The 14,327-nt window shown below is 40.3% G+C and overlaps 1 protein-coding gene across 1 annotated transcript; it reads right to left on the reverse strand.

The window, feature by feature from the left end:
* Positions 1 to 2,597: 2,597 nt before the first annotated feature.
* On the reverse strand, positions 2,598 to 6,427 carry LOC147331907 (uncharacterized). Its single transcript, XM_086288239.1, has one exon. The coding sequence runs from the start codon at positions 4,854 to 4,856 to the stop codon at positions 2,649 to 2,651; it is 2,208 nt and encodes a 735-aa protein (XP_086144365.1). The 5' UTR covers positions 4,857 to 6,427; the 3' UTR covers positions 2,598 to 2,648.
* Between the last annotated feature and the right edge of the window lie 7,900 nt (positions 6,428 to 14,327).

The following is a 14,327-nucleotide window of genomic DNA, read 5'->3' on the forward strand; positions in this document are numbered from 1 at the left end:
TTCACTTTCTGTCCCTTTCCCATCCTTAAGGCTTCAATCACCGCTCTCAGTTCAGCTCTCTGTGCAGACTGTTGTCCTGTCAACTGCTCTGCTTTCACTGTTTTCCATCTCATGTCTGTCTGTTCCACTATTGCCCATGCAGCCTTCAACATTCCACTTTCAGTTCTGAAACAACATCCATCTGTGAACCAATCTTTTTCTGCATCCATTAGAGGTTCTGCCTGCAAATCTGGCCTGATTTTCTCCTGTACCTGCACAACCTCTTCACACATATGTGGTTCCCCTGATCCCATGTGATCAGCCATGTTTATGCCTTCATGTGAGTAGGTGATGTGTGGTGCTTCCAAAATGGTACTGAGGCGTCTCTGCCTGAGTGAAGTGAGTGTGAAGGCCTGTGAAGAGACGTAGGCCACCACACTGTGTGATGTCAAAATTTTTAGTGGGTGGTTCATCACTATGTGTGCTGTTTTCTGAATGATTTTTGCAAGTCCAGAAACGTGTTGTGTGCACGGTGGGTGGCGTTTTTCAGTGTTGTCAAGCATTACGCTTACATATGTCAACACTTTTCTCTCTCCCCCTTTTTTCTGGAACAGGATACCATTGATATGGGTTCCAGTTCCAGAAACATCAAGATGAAAAGGCAAAGCATAATCTGGCACAGCAAGGTCAGAGGCGACAGAAAGCTGTTGTTTTAACTTTATAAACGCCTGTTCTGTTTCTGTAGTCCATGAGAGGGGAGCAGAGAGGTTTCTCATGCCTTGTTCATTTACCAAAGCGCGCAAAGGGGAAGTAAGGCCAACATAGTCTGGGACATAGGTCCTGCTGTAACCAGTCAGGCCCAAAAATGACAACATGTCTTTTACAGTTAGAGGTTTCGGATGGTGCAAAATGGAGTTCCTGTGTTCTGGGGACAAGGAAATACCGGACTGTGAGACCATGCGGCCTAGAAAAGAAACCTGTTTTCTTGCAATCTGTAGTTTGGTTTTGCTCACTTTAAAACCTGTGTTGGCCAGGTGGTGAAGTACCACTCTGGTGGCCTCCAAACAGATGTCAGCCGTGGGGGCAGACAGCAAAAGGTCATCCACATATTGTATTAACATACAGTCAGATGGTAGTGGGCTGGTTTGTAAAAGTTCTTTCAAACACTGATTAAACAGTCCTGGGGAGAGGGCAAATCCCTGTGGTAAGCGAGTGTAACGCCATTGTCGGCCTCTAAATGTAAATGAGAAAATGTCACGCAGTGACTCACGAAGTGGGAGGCAGAAAAAGGCATTAGCCAAGTCAATGCAGGTGAACCAGGCATGAGATGGTGGGAGGTTGGTCAAGGCAACATAAGGATTAGGCACAGGCAAAGTAGGAGTGCCAAGTAAGGCATTAATCCTTCTCAAATCATGTGCCATTCTGAACTTCCCCGTGCCTTTTTTCTCAATGGGTAGGATGGGCGTGTTCCACTTAGAGCAGGAGGGCTCCAAGACACCGGCAGTGACCAAACCAGAAATTGTTTCTGCAATCCCAGCCTCAGCCTCCGGTTTGTGTGGGTACTGAGGCTGCCACAAAGGGGTAGCAGATGACAGTTGAAAAGAGACTGGCTCCACATCAACTAAACCTACATCTGTGGGTCCAAGGGACCACAAACAATCTGGAAGAGAGTCGAGTAAAGGCGCAGCATCACAGTGGTCTGTGTGTTCTCTGCCATGTGACCCGCTGACCACTCCATGTTGCAGTGTTGAGGAATTAAAGCAATCATTTAAAATTTGGTATGTCTTGGTAGATGGAGAAAACAAAACCTGTGGGAGTTTTGTAGGTGTCCAGTCAGTGGCCGCAAGGGAACGTTTAACCATTCCACCCAGCTCCTTAGCCTGGTGTCCAGGATGTAAGGCCAGTGACACATGGGGAGCTGCCTCATCAGACATCATGTACCACTGTAATTGATCTGTTGTTAAAGTAACCGCTGCTGCCACTCCCTCCGGTGCCGCAAAAATGCACGACATGTTCAAAGACCAAGCCCGCCCCTCACACTGCTCTTGGAACATGTGCTGGTACCAGGTGGTGTCATGCCTGTCATAAAACAGTGTAACATGAGGTGGGTCAGGGGGAGGGACATAAGGATGTAGGAGTGAGAGCCACGGCCGCCATTGCTGAAAAGCAGTCCAAACTCCTGGTTCAGCAGGTGTTTCAACTTCCAATAATGCCCAGTAGATGTCAGCAGAGTCCGCCAAACAGGAGGAGGGTTGTAGCAGAAACTGACCACCTCCCTCTGGCCCATCAGAGCAGGGAATTACAACGCCAGTAGGGAGAGTCACAGTTAGGCCTTGTGAAGAGCAGAGTATTGTGGCTCCTAATTTAATCAACAAGTCTCTTCCCAGTAAATTCACAGGCGCCTGTTTTGAACAAACATAGCTGTGTAACAAAGTCTGATCTCCAACCGTTGTGGGGAGGGGCACGGTGTAAGGCAGAGTTTTAGGTTCCCCAGATATGCCCACCACTGTAATCACTCTGTCAGTAAGTCTTTCACGAGCAACCTCCTTAATGGTGGAGTACGTAGCTCCAGTGTCCACTAAAAAGCTGCTTCTTCTTCTATCTACAGTTATGGACAGCATAGGGTCTGCCGTTGTCCCTTCACCGTCCTGGGCAGTCTGTGGGGTGTCCTATAGCTGGGGACCACCCTCGTAGTACTCCCACCCCATCACAGGCATCTGTGGGGCCGGGGGCACTTCAACTAAAGCACCACGAGGTCCACCTCTGTGGCCAGGATGCTGATAGGGCCCACCACGGGCTCCCCTGCCTCTTCCAGCAGCCGGGTTCAAAGGGCACGCTTTAGCCCAGTGTCCAGGTTGTCCACACCGGAAACAAACATACATCTGGCCTCCCCTACCACCTCCCATCTGACCCCTTCCCCTGAAACCACCTCTGTTTCCTCCAAATGGGGAACCTCTCTGCCCATAAGGGGCCGGGGAGTGATAAGCACCATACTGGGGGGGCTGTGGATCAGTTGGCCATGGGTTCGGATACAAATCAGGGGCAACTGGACCAGGAGGGGGAGCCGCAGCGGCCACAAGCTGCTTTTTAGGCTTGTCACCTTTTCCACCCAGGTCGTTTTTAGCTTTCTGCAGCTGAACCTTCAACAGTTGCAACTGTAAATCTTCGACGCTCTCCGCTTTATCATCAGACTTAATCTGCACTTTGTTAAGATTAAAAATCAAATGTTTCTTCCAGATTGCAAAGTCACAGTCCTGCAAATCAGGATTATCCTCCATTTTCTGGCTTACTGACTCCGGAATGCCCCTCAGCACCGCCCTTCTAAACCACATGCTCTGTGAACAAGTCCTACTGGGGTGATGACCTGTATGGTTCACCCAGTCTTCAACAGCCTGATTTAGATAATGGGTGGGATTTTGCTTTCCCTCCCATTTAAATTTCTGTAAGGTGCCTTGATTTTTGGGTGGGAATTGTTTGCGCAGGGCCGGTCCAATAAACCTCAAGGCCTGCATTAGTGGCACCTCGTTCTCATGCGTGGTAGTACCCGCATTTTGTTCCAGGTCCGCTGCCTGAGATCGGGATGTGCACCTAGTTATAATAGCTCTAAAATCTCCCAGTGCGAGGTCCTGTCCAGCTGTGTATTTATCCAAACCAGCCAACCAGGCATTCCCTCCCTCCATTATGTCAGGGAGTTTGTCCACTAGGGCCTGGACATCTCCGAATGAATAAGGTTGATACACTGGTCTACGTTGCGCTTTAGTCTGGACCAGGGGAAACATGCCTGGAGGCTGAGGCACAGGGCCCTTAGATCTAGTCTGATATCCTAAACTGTGAGGGGTAGAGGGGGGTGTATTGTTAAGGTCACTGAGTTCATCATCAGTATCCTCAGTTTCTTCCCCGCCTGGTGGGGTAGCAGTGTCAGCAAAAGCGTGGGCTAAACTCATCTGTGTTTCCGGATCCTGACGGCCCACCAAAGACATGGTAACTGTGACATTTGGTGAAGTGCCAGGCTCAGTTTTTGCAGTAGCGGTCAGATCTCCCTTAACAGCGACAGGAGTGCTGGCAAAGGGGTTGGACCGGGAAAGAGGGGCTGACGCAACACGATTATTCACCTGGACCACTGACCTATGTTCATTTAAGCAGCTGCGTAATGCTGCTTCTAAATCAGTTAATTGTTGTTCAGTGGGTTCCTGTCTGTTCATTCGAACCGCAAATGGTGCGCTCGCAAATGGGTCAGTTAGGCCCTCAGATCCGGTTCCAAAACAATGGGACATAGAAGAGGGGGCTCTACTACTAGCTGAGGATGTCGCCGACAGAGAGGAGCTTCCTGGGCAAAAATGCTTGGTATCTATGGGAGTTGGAGCTACGGGCGGTTCTTCTCCAATAGTCATTATTCCACCAGAGATATTAAGTACCGGATATATGCCTGCTGAGGGAGGAGTTGAGGCAGAATAGGGAGGTGGCTGAGACCTATTTTTCTTCATGTGTGGTTTTGCAGTTTCCCATAAACACACCCAGTGATTAAATTTAGCTTTGCGGCCTGCGTGCTTATCTGCTTCCTTTCTGTGTCTCACCCCGCTTATCACACCTGCACCTGCTGCTGCTGAGTTGGCTTCTTCCTCTTTCTCTTTTGCCTGCATAGCCTTATTCTGCCAAATTATTCCCCAGTTACCACTACTCCCCTCGTCCTTTCCCTTTTCTTTCATTAACCTTTCAGCTGTTTTCCTCAATGACTCTTTCTGCTTTTTTGCTTCTTTAGGCTGGTGTGTGGAGTTGATGACTGTCTCAACACATGTTAATTGTTCTCCCAATGTGCTAAGAATAACACCGGGACCCCAACCATCATCATTAGTTTGTCGATCTAATTCTCCATCCATTTTACTGTCAATGGAGGAGTGTTCTTTTATTGATTTTAAAGGAGAATTTGGGCCAGCTGGGTTTCTGCCTCTGTTAGGCACTAACAGCTGGGGCGCTGCTTTAAAGGTGAGTCAGCACTGAAATATCCCTTCAGGTGTTACCAAGCTTCTACCAAACCGGAGTCTGGCGGGTAACCTTGCCTAGAGCTTCCTGATAGGGGTGCTAGTTGGTTGTCACCTTGTTCACACGTCTCATTCACACTTCATACATTACCTGCAGTCACTCATTACCCTCCTTATGTATGTAATAAATGTGTAAAAAAAAATTCTATGTGTGGTGTATTATTTTAACCAAAAGAGGAACCTAGTTCCTTTAATTGTGTAATCTGTGAACAACGGAGAACCAAACTGTCCTGCCCAGTGTTCCACAGCAAGCATTCAGCGTGTATTTATGTGTGTCCAATATCAAACAGAACATCAAAACATTTAAAACACTAAAATCATCGGGGTTTTAAGAAGAGATCCGTTTTCTCCTATTGATCAAAGGGACCCCTCCTTTGGACTCCAACCAGTACTTCTCCTTTTTAAGTTTTAGAGGATCTTTTCTAATAAAGTCCTCTGGGCCTTCCTAACCCTTCTGTAGTTTAGAGAATATTACTAAAAAATATTCTCAAGGCCTTTAACCTTTTAATTTGTTTAGAAAGGCGTTACTAATAAACCCTTTCAAGGTCCCAGACCTGCACTGAGGTATTTATCCGACACCGGAGAGCAACCCGTCGGCTGCAACCGTGGTCAGACCTCAGTTCACTCTTATCTTATTCACTTATTCACTTATTTCTTATTCACTTATCTCTTATTCACTTGTCTGATTCTCAACAAGCCTTAAGTAAGCCAGACAATTTTGGTTATGAATTACTAGGAGTTTGGACACTAAGTATTTTTATAGTGTTCAATATAGCAGAAATAAAAGGTCTGCTTACCTTGTTTTTGTGTGCACACAGCTTTTGTCCAAACTCCGTTCACTCAGACCACTGCCGATGTCCTCCCATCCGGTCCAGTTGACCTGGAGCGGATCCTGTTCCGTGACGCCAATTGAAGGATATAAAAAAAACAACAACAGCAATAGAATAATATTAAACACAAAGTGAACCCGTCTTCCTTCATTAAATAGGTTCTTTTAGATGTTAAGGAGGAATTGACTTAACCAGGCTGGCGGAGAATGAAGACAACCGGACACCTGCTGCAGATGGGGAATCAGTGAACTTTTATTGAGACAGAGACAACCTCTCAACACAGCTCACATCAAGAGATTCCTAATATTTGCTGTGAGGATGGGTAGATATTCTCTAAAACTTACAGGAGGGGGTTGTGAGGAAAGTGCTGCATTAGCAGAAAAACAACTCCATAAAAGGAAATCGGCCTTGGGTGTTCTAGTCTCTTCGCTTGCAGATATCTTGCACCTGCAGGATGAGGCGATCGCTTCTTATCGCTCTCAAGGCCAAAGTCGTGAGCACATTTTTATTACACAGTTGCACAGTAACTTTAAAGCTGAACAATATTTAAAGCTGAATAATGTTTGATCAGATTATATTTTCTTCACATGTCAGCATGCTAATGCTATTTGCTTTGTTTAATCAGTTTCACTTGTGTCAGTATGATGGCCAGTGAACACATTTAGGTCTATTTTTTTAATATAAGAAAAAAATCATACACAATAAGTAATTCCACTGACCGCATCTATTGCCCCAGCTGCTGAGGAGATGAAAATGAAAAGCAAGAAGAGAAAACTTAACAGAGAGCAACAATAAAAATGAAATGAAAAGAGAAGAAAGTAGAAGTGAGTGTGATAGTAGAAAGACAAGGTTCCAGCAACCTAAAGGGACAAGAGAAAGATGATAAAAAGAGGAGAGAGTGAAAGAGCTGCGAAATGAACTCAATTCATTCAAAAAGGGAGACCAGAGATAACTAAGGCTGTGAAAAGCAACACAATGAGCTTCTAATGTCAGAAATAAGGGAGCAGGCATAAAATGGGAGGGCACAAGAAATGACTCATCATCTTTAAGTCCCGAGGGCAGGGAGTAGAGAGAGCTGCTTACACTACTGCCTTAAAAATAATAAAATAAGAAATAGAAGAGCACAAGTTGACCTGACACAGGTGCTCTTGTTATGTAATTTAACAAGGACAGGCAATGGGACTTCTGTTATTGGACATCTCTCATTTCGAGGCTCAAAAAAAAGGTCTGAGAAATCTTTGAGGTGTCTCTGAGGTGTTGTAAGGATCTGAAAGTGTAGACTCCGATAGGATGTTTCCTGAGCATTTGATGGCTGGGGAAGGAAGGTTTCAATCAAAGGCTGGCAACATGATGTAAAGTTACAGCACAGAGGACACAGACAGACACAGAAAACGACAACTATCACATGTACATGGATAGAAAAAGGATAAGGCTATTTATTTTATCATCTACGTGTAATGCACAACATTTCAAAGAACTCTTAAAAGTAGAGCTCCTGAAAATTATATTGTTAATTATTTGAGTATTCCAGTAGAAATCATCTCCAGTAACATGGTTTCAATTTTTATTTTTTTTTAAATTATAGGTTTATAGCAAAAATATAATGATTACATGTCATGCAACATTTCATAAAACATATGGATACTGATTCTTTTTTAAAATTGTCTTAAAATGCTCTAACCTACGAAAGTGAAATGCATTCACTTGGCTACAAAAAATGTGTCGTGTTTTTATTAATTACTGAGATAATCATCTGGGAAATTTGTAGAAATTTTTAATTAGAAATAATTCAATTAGAAGTTAAAACTTTACTTTGTTTTTCCAAAATATTGAGATAATTGTCAGAAATTTTGAGAAAGCTTTCAAAAACATAAAATCCAAAAGACCTTCCACTAACGTGAACGCTTAAATGTTATGAACATTTTCAGTTTTTCACCTCTTTTCAGCACAAATTCCAAATTCGTCAGCTGTTTTCACCACAAACTTCAGCTTCTTCAGCTCTTTTCAGCAGATTGTTCTCCTTCTTCTGCTGCTTTCAGATTCCACTGCAAGGCATTCACACTGCATTTTCGCAGGAAATGCAACTTTTTCTAGTATATATAATGTTCTCCCCCTTTTTTTTGCACAAGTCGAGGAGCGTGTCAGGTTATATTTCACTGTGTGTTATACTTGTACAACTATGCATGTGACCAATAAAGAACCTTGAACCTTGAAATAATTTAACACAATTGAGTGGGCTACATGCTGAACTTAGAGGATAGAAAGAAATCGACCCTGTCACCATAGTATAGATCCAATACCAATACCATCATTGGTATTGTTACTATCGATCCGCCCACCTCTACTAAGCAGGTTCCCCTTATTAACAGGTAGCATGCCATAAGAACAATAACAAAGTCTCAAGTGTCAACTGTATGCAACCTCAAAACTAAAAACATACAGTACTCAGGAAGCAAGAATAAAAAAATCAAACAAAACAGCATTCTTACCAATTTAAAGGTGGCCCCGACTCTTGTATAACAGCCTCAGCATTTTGTTATCTCAGTAGAAGTCCATTCAGTCCTTTGTTCGTAATCATTACTTCAGTATGAGTTTGGTAGATGTCACTAAATTCAAATCAAATTCAAATTTTATTTGTCACACACACAACCATACACAGTATGACATGAGGTGAAATGCTTGTAGCTCTGCAATGCAATGCTAATACTAATGGAAATATCGAAGGTTCAAGCTGGACATCAGGATGATGACATTTTGTAAGCTTTCTAAAGAATTTTCATTTGTTCATTCATTAAAGGAGACGTGAAATCCAACACTGTCACTGTCATGATCTTATTTTATGTCTCTAGTTTAGTTATGGCTCCTTTTGTCTTTGCTTTGTCTTTTGTATTTGTCTGTTTGTTTCCTTGAAGTCTCTCATGCCACCATGTTTGTTTACCTTTTTGTCGTGTTCAAGTTTGTATGTGTTAATTTCTCAGTGTTTATATTTCCTGTTTTATCTAAATAGTCCCTTGCCTCATGCTTGTTGTGTTTAGTTTTGCTTCCCCACATTTTGTTAGCCTGTCTTTTCCCCCCTGGCTGTTCCTCTAGCCTTAATTACCTGCTCATATCTAAAAGAAATAGAAAAAACTTATAAAAGACTTGCATAAGATATGGCCTACTTCATATAGTGAATCATATAAGGCTTATATGATTTACTCATGAAAGTGGCCACTTTCTCATTACTTTCATATATTGTTTTAGTAAGTATCCAAAACATACACGTTTCGTTATATAATTTTTCAAGGAATCTTATATCTGTTTTCACTCTTATATGCTTTTCATACAAGTTTCACACAAGACAGATACAAACTTTATAAGATTTATATACATGTGGGTGATATGTGTATTTGCAAGTCTTCAGTTTTCTTTCTGCTCTTTGTCATGTCATCTCTTGCAGTTTTTCCTCTTTGACGATTTGGTTTCTTGTTTTTCACTTATTTTGCATTATTTTGCAATATGTTTAAGTTCAACAATAAAAACTGCTTTTCAGTTTAACCTTTGTTTACAAATCCTGCATTCAGGTCCAACTCCTACCCGTCATACACAGCCAGACTTGACAAACACTGCTAAAAGGGATAATTAGACACCAGAAATGTTGTCCATATAGTTAAAGCTATCCTGTGATGTTAATTTATTATTTTTGTCTTTTCTTCAGCTGAATTTGACTTAAATAAGCAAGATTATGGCTGCTTGGTGTTCAAACTATTTATAATTACTGTAAATTTACAAAAAAAAAATAAAAAAATAACCAGGCACTACTGTACATTTATTACAGTTTTATATTTAAAGGCTTCATCACTGATAAAGCTTAGAGGCTGTAAAAAAAATACAACATAGTGAACATCTCATCAGCTGCAAGCTGAAGGTCACCAGCAGGGAGTTGGCTGACATATGGTTGGTCAACTTCAGACGCTTCTCATCAGCAATCAGCAGTGTGGCCTGCTGCTGATGAAAATCCTCCTCATGCATGCACAGCAAGTTTGAATAGATTTATCAGCCTTTGTATACAGCACATTTCTTTTTATCTGAATTTCCCTGACATTGGAGGTCCTGAATAAGCAGAGAAATTTAGAATAAACTAAGAAAACACCAGAAGTCTAAAAATGTCCTAAAAAGCATGAATGCATTGAATGTAAGCTGCTATTTTATTGTACTTTCTATTAAAAATGCATTTATTTGCGAAATAACAGCAATTTGGGCCAAACAAGGCCCAAACGCATAGAAAAAGCAGCATTTTCAAAAATACCTGTGTACATGTAGACGTAGCCTGTGGCCTGACATCCAATGTCAGACATTTATTTTAGCTGTCTTTATTTTAATGATAGTTACCTTTACATGTGTTGTTTTTATATATTTTCAATTGTCTTCAGTGTATTTATTCATTTTTGTTACCAGTTTGTATCTGCTTTTGCTGTTTAAAACTGCTTTAAAAATAAAGTTGTTGCAGTATGGGTGTTTTTTTAACTACTTTTTATGACAGTGGTACCGTGGGGTTTGGTACAGTAATTTGGCTTCACACACTTTTTCATCTTCTCGAGCTTTAAGGTCATTAGATCACAGACTGCTGGTGGTACCGCGCAGTCGTTTTAAAACTCGTGGTGATGGGCCTTTCAGGGAGTGCCATTCTCTTCCACTGTCTCTAAGCTGCACGGACTCCATTGATTCTTTTAAAAAACAGCTGAAGAAATTTTAACTTTGAAAAGCATTTTATTAATTTCCTCTAATGTTGTTTTTATTGTTTTACATTGCTATTTTCTTTACTGTTACATTGTTTTATATTTCCATTTCTTGTGTTATAAAGCACTTTGTGATTTTTATCTGTGAAAAGCGCTATATAAATAATAAATAATAAATGAATTGAATGAATTGTTTATCCACACCTTCTAAAATATAGTACAAATACAAAAGAACCATTTGCTGTCCTGTCAGTCAAATACATTTAAGGTCAGAAGTGTCTGCATATAGACACAAGAGAAAGGTCATGGTTTGAATTGAAAAGATTGCTTCATTATAGCTGAAAATCTAAAGTTCCTAATGATGGTTAAGGCAGTAATCAATTAAGGCTTGGAAATGTTTATGGTCATGTTTTCAAATTCTTAAAATTAAAAATTTAAATTAGTGCTGTCAGTGTTAATCTCGTTAAAATGAAGTTAACGCCAAAACCGCATTAATGCGGCAAATATCCGTGTTAGTGCGGTTAGCTTGTTAATGCGTTAGCTCACCCCACACACAGGGTGATCCGTGCTAACTCGCTAACGGAGATTTTTGTCGTTATGGCGTTAACGTCATTTTAACGAGATTAACACTGACGGCACTAATTAAACATTAAATAACACATGAGATATAATATATAAAAGTATTCTACTTCCTATAAACACTGTTGTTGGTGCAGTAACATCACAGACGTCCTCTTTGTCTGTGCCATTATTGTCAAGAATTAACACATAAGGAGAGCTTTCTTTGTATATACTGTGAGATAACTTTATTTTTCAGGCCTCAAAACTTATGCCAGAAGTGCCTCAAACCTGCATTCTCTCTAATGGCCAGTAGGGGAGCAGCTCCTGCATTTATAGAGAGAAATCCACTTCTTTGTTAAGTAATAACATACCAACCTTCTTTCTGGGTTCTTATTTATAGCATGTTGTATTCTTTTGTGTCGTATTTTATAACCATCTATGGCATACTCCTGCTAAATGATGAAACTTGTCTTTGGACACGCAACATGAACTTTTACTGAAAACAATTTAGCCTTCATCATGCATCTTCCAGCTCTGTGACCAACCACCTGCTATGACAATGTTATATGTCAACTAACCCAACTCAACCAACCCTCCAAAATAGCACTACTGTTTAGTTTTTATAGTTATTATTGTAGTGTCTTTAACTTTCATTATCAAGTACCTTGAGGTATTGTGACTTGGCGCTACATAATTACAATTGAACCTAATATTTCAATGATAAATTTATCCATAGGTTCAAAGGTATAACAGAGCTGCAACTTTTAGTCTTTTAGAAATACTTCAGTTTGTCCTAGATATGACTGATGAAGTCAGACTTAAGGAGCAGATAGAAGTCTATGTCAAAAAATTAATTCCTCACACCGTGATGAATTTATGGTCTCTGTTGATAGTTTTAAATGTTACTGAATACACTGTAATAATAATTTTGTAAATTATTTCCTGTTACAGTCACAAAGTACAATACAGCAGTATATATTTCAGGGTGGAACTGTCTTACAATTGACAAGTTGCTACAGTATGAATAAGCAGTGTCCTTAGTTACTCAGTCTACTCCTTCTGTTGTTACACACAACCTTAAACACCTACTTGCAATCGAGCTCTGAAAGCAAAAGTATTAATAAAATTTTAAAAAAATCAATACAAGGAGGTTGTTTTGACTTGTGCGACTGCGCCATTAGGTAGCACTCAAAATACAATTGTAAGCTAATATTAGCAAAGTGTAAAAAAAGCGTTTGATCTGAAAATCAATCAAATTGATTGATTGTCTGCCTCATGTTTACTAACTTTGCTAGCTCTGAATAGAAGGAAATAGGAATCCCTGCATTACATCACATCGCTTGATTTGAAGTAGTTCATATGTGAAAGCAATGGGATATTTTTATGTATTTGCATTTTGGTGTTTCATGGAGCACATTAATCCCGCTAGTTTGGGCCCACAACTAAGTTCAGTCACGTTTTCGAAAACAATCAAATTTCCATAATGTAACATGAACTGAATTAGCCTATTCCATACATATATTTACATACAGTATAATGTGTTGTTTTAGTTGTGCTTCATCCCTCAGCTACGAAAGCTATTTAATATTGAGTTAATCACCTCTCTCTTGGCAAACAGTCCTTTATCAAATGTGCTTTAACTAATAAAACAATTTCATCAGAAGAGACAAGAAAGTGATTGAAATGGGCAAGCATTCCAATAAATATACCTACATATATTTAAATACAAGTAAATCAAGTGGTTAAAAACAGACAAAACCAAAAATTCAAATGTTACTATTTTGGAAGCATATTTTAAGCTCATTTCTACTATTTTTTTTTTTTGAGTGACCTGCTTTTTTGGATTTATTTAAAATACATATTTTTGATCTGAGCTGACTTTCTTCAAAAACAATCTATGTTTCTAGCAATAAAGAAAACAGAGGGTGAGATTGGTGGAAAATAACAGACAGAGTGGAGAAAAGGAGGCAGAAAGAAGTGTGACAGCGAGTATACTGGCGAGAAATCAGTGGTGTGTGAAAGAATATTCAACAATCAAGGCTGTGCTTTGTGATTCAAAGAGTAAGGAAAGCAGTGCAGGCAAAAAGAAAAGAGCAGTTTGGGAGTGATTTTCTTTGAGCAAAGAAAGCATCTCAGAGTTCCTCCAAGGTCACGTATGTAACCCCTGAGCTAGTGCAGAAGTCACCACCTGATGTTTCATATGGCTCTTTGTTCTGCCACTTGCCTTCTGACAAGCATGGGCGTGCTGTGGGTGACAACTTTGTGTGAGGTGGCCCCTAAGGACAAAACACACAAAGGACAAAGCCCAAGCCTCACAGACAATGTGAAAGTACAATTGAATTGTTTTATTTTTTATTGTTTTATGTAAAGCACTTTGGTATGCCCAAGGCTTTTAAATGTGCTCTATAAATAAAGATTGTTGTTGTTGTTGTAACCTACAAAATAAATGAGTGAAAATGCTGAAACACATTCAACAAATGGGTTAAAGTTATAAAACAAAGTAACATGGGTGTGCCACTGCAACTATTTTAAAAAGGCTAAAAAGATCATTGGAAACAATGGGCAACATGTGGCACAGCAACAACAAATCAAGCTAAATATCCACCATCCGTTCAAACTATTCAAATTCAAAGAATTCTTTTTTTTTTTTTATTGAAGTGTTTATTGAAGTTATGCATAAAATAAAATGTACAGTATTTGATGGCTTCCTTTGTTCTAAGACTTATATGTACGGATGACCGCCATCACTTCAAGTCTTTTCCTTCATGCAGGTATGAAAAACAAATTTGAAGAATTCAAAACACAGCCACGGGATTGTGGTTGACAGCAGCCTACAAACCTGAGTGTGATGAGGTCACTAGGCATTGGCAACACCCTTCCACAATTGGCTGCTTGTTTGGAGCCTGATCCAAACAAAGGTTTATTCAACGCTACTTAAAGACAAAATGGTAAGAAATAAATTTAATGTGTTATGAAATTTATTTAATTATTACTAGTCTCAAATACTGTTGTCAAATACTGTGTTTGAATGTAATAACATTTCTTTGTATAGTAACACCCACTGATAAAACTGGCATCTGACAGTGTTTCTGTCAGTTCATTGCTGGTAAGACACCCACAAGCATGCAGCAGAATGCCCATCCTGACATGATGACCACCATTCTGTACTGCAAAGTGGTCTACACGTTTTCATCTGGTTG

This window comes from Aulonocara sp. 'chitande type north' Nkhata Bay, linkage group LG4 (assembly GCF_057382095.1).
Source record: "Aulonocara sp. 'chitande type north' Nkhata Bay isolate Kocher_YH1m ecotype deep benthic linkage group LG4, A_spYH_male_GT1.1, whole genome shotgun sequence".
NCBI lineage: Eukaryota > Metazoa > Chordata > Actinopteri > Cichliformes > Cichlidae > Aulonocara > Aulonocara sp. 'chitande type north' Nkhata Bay.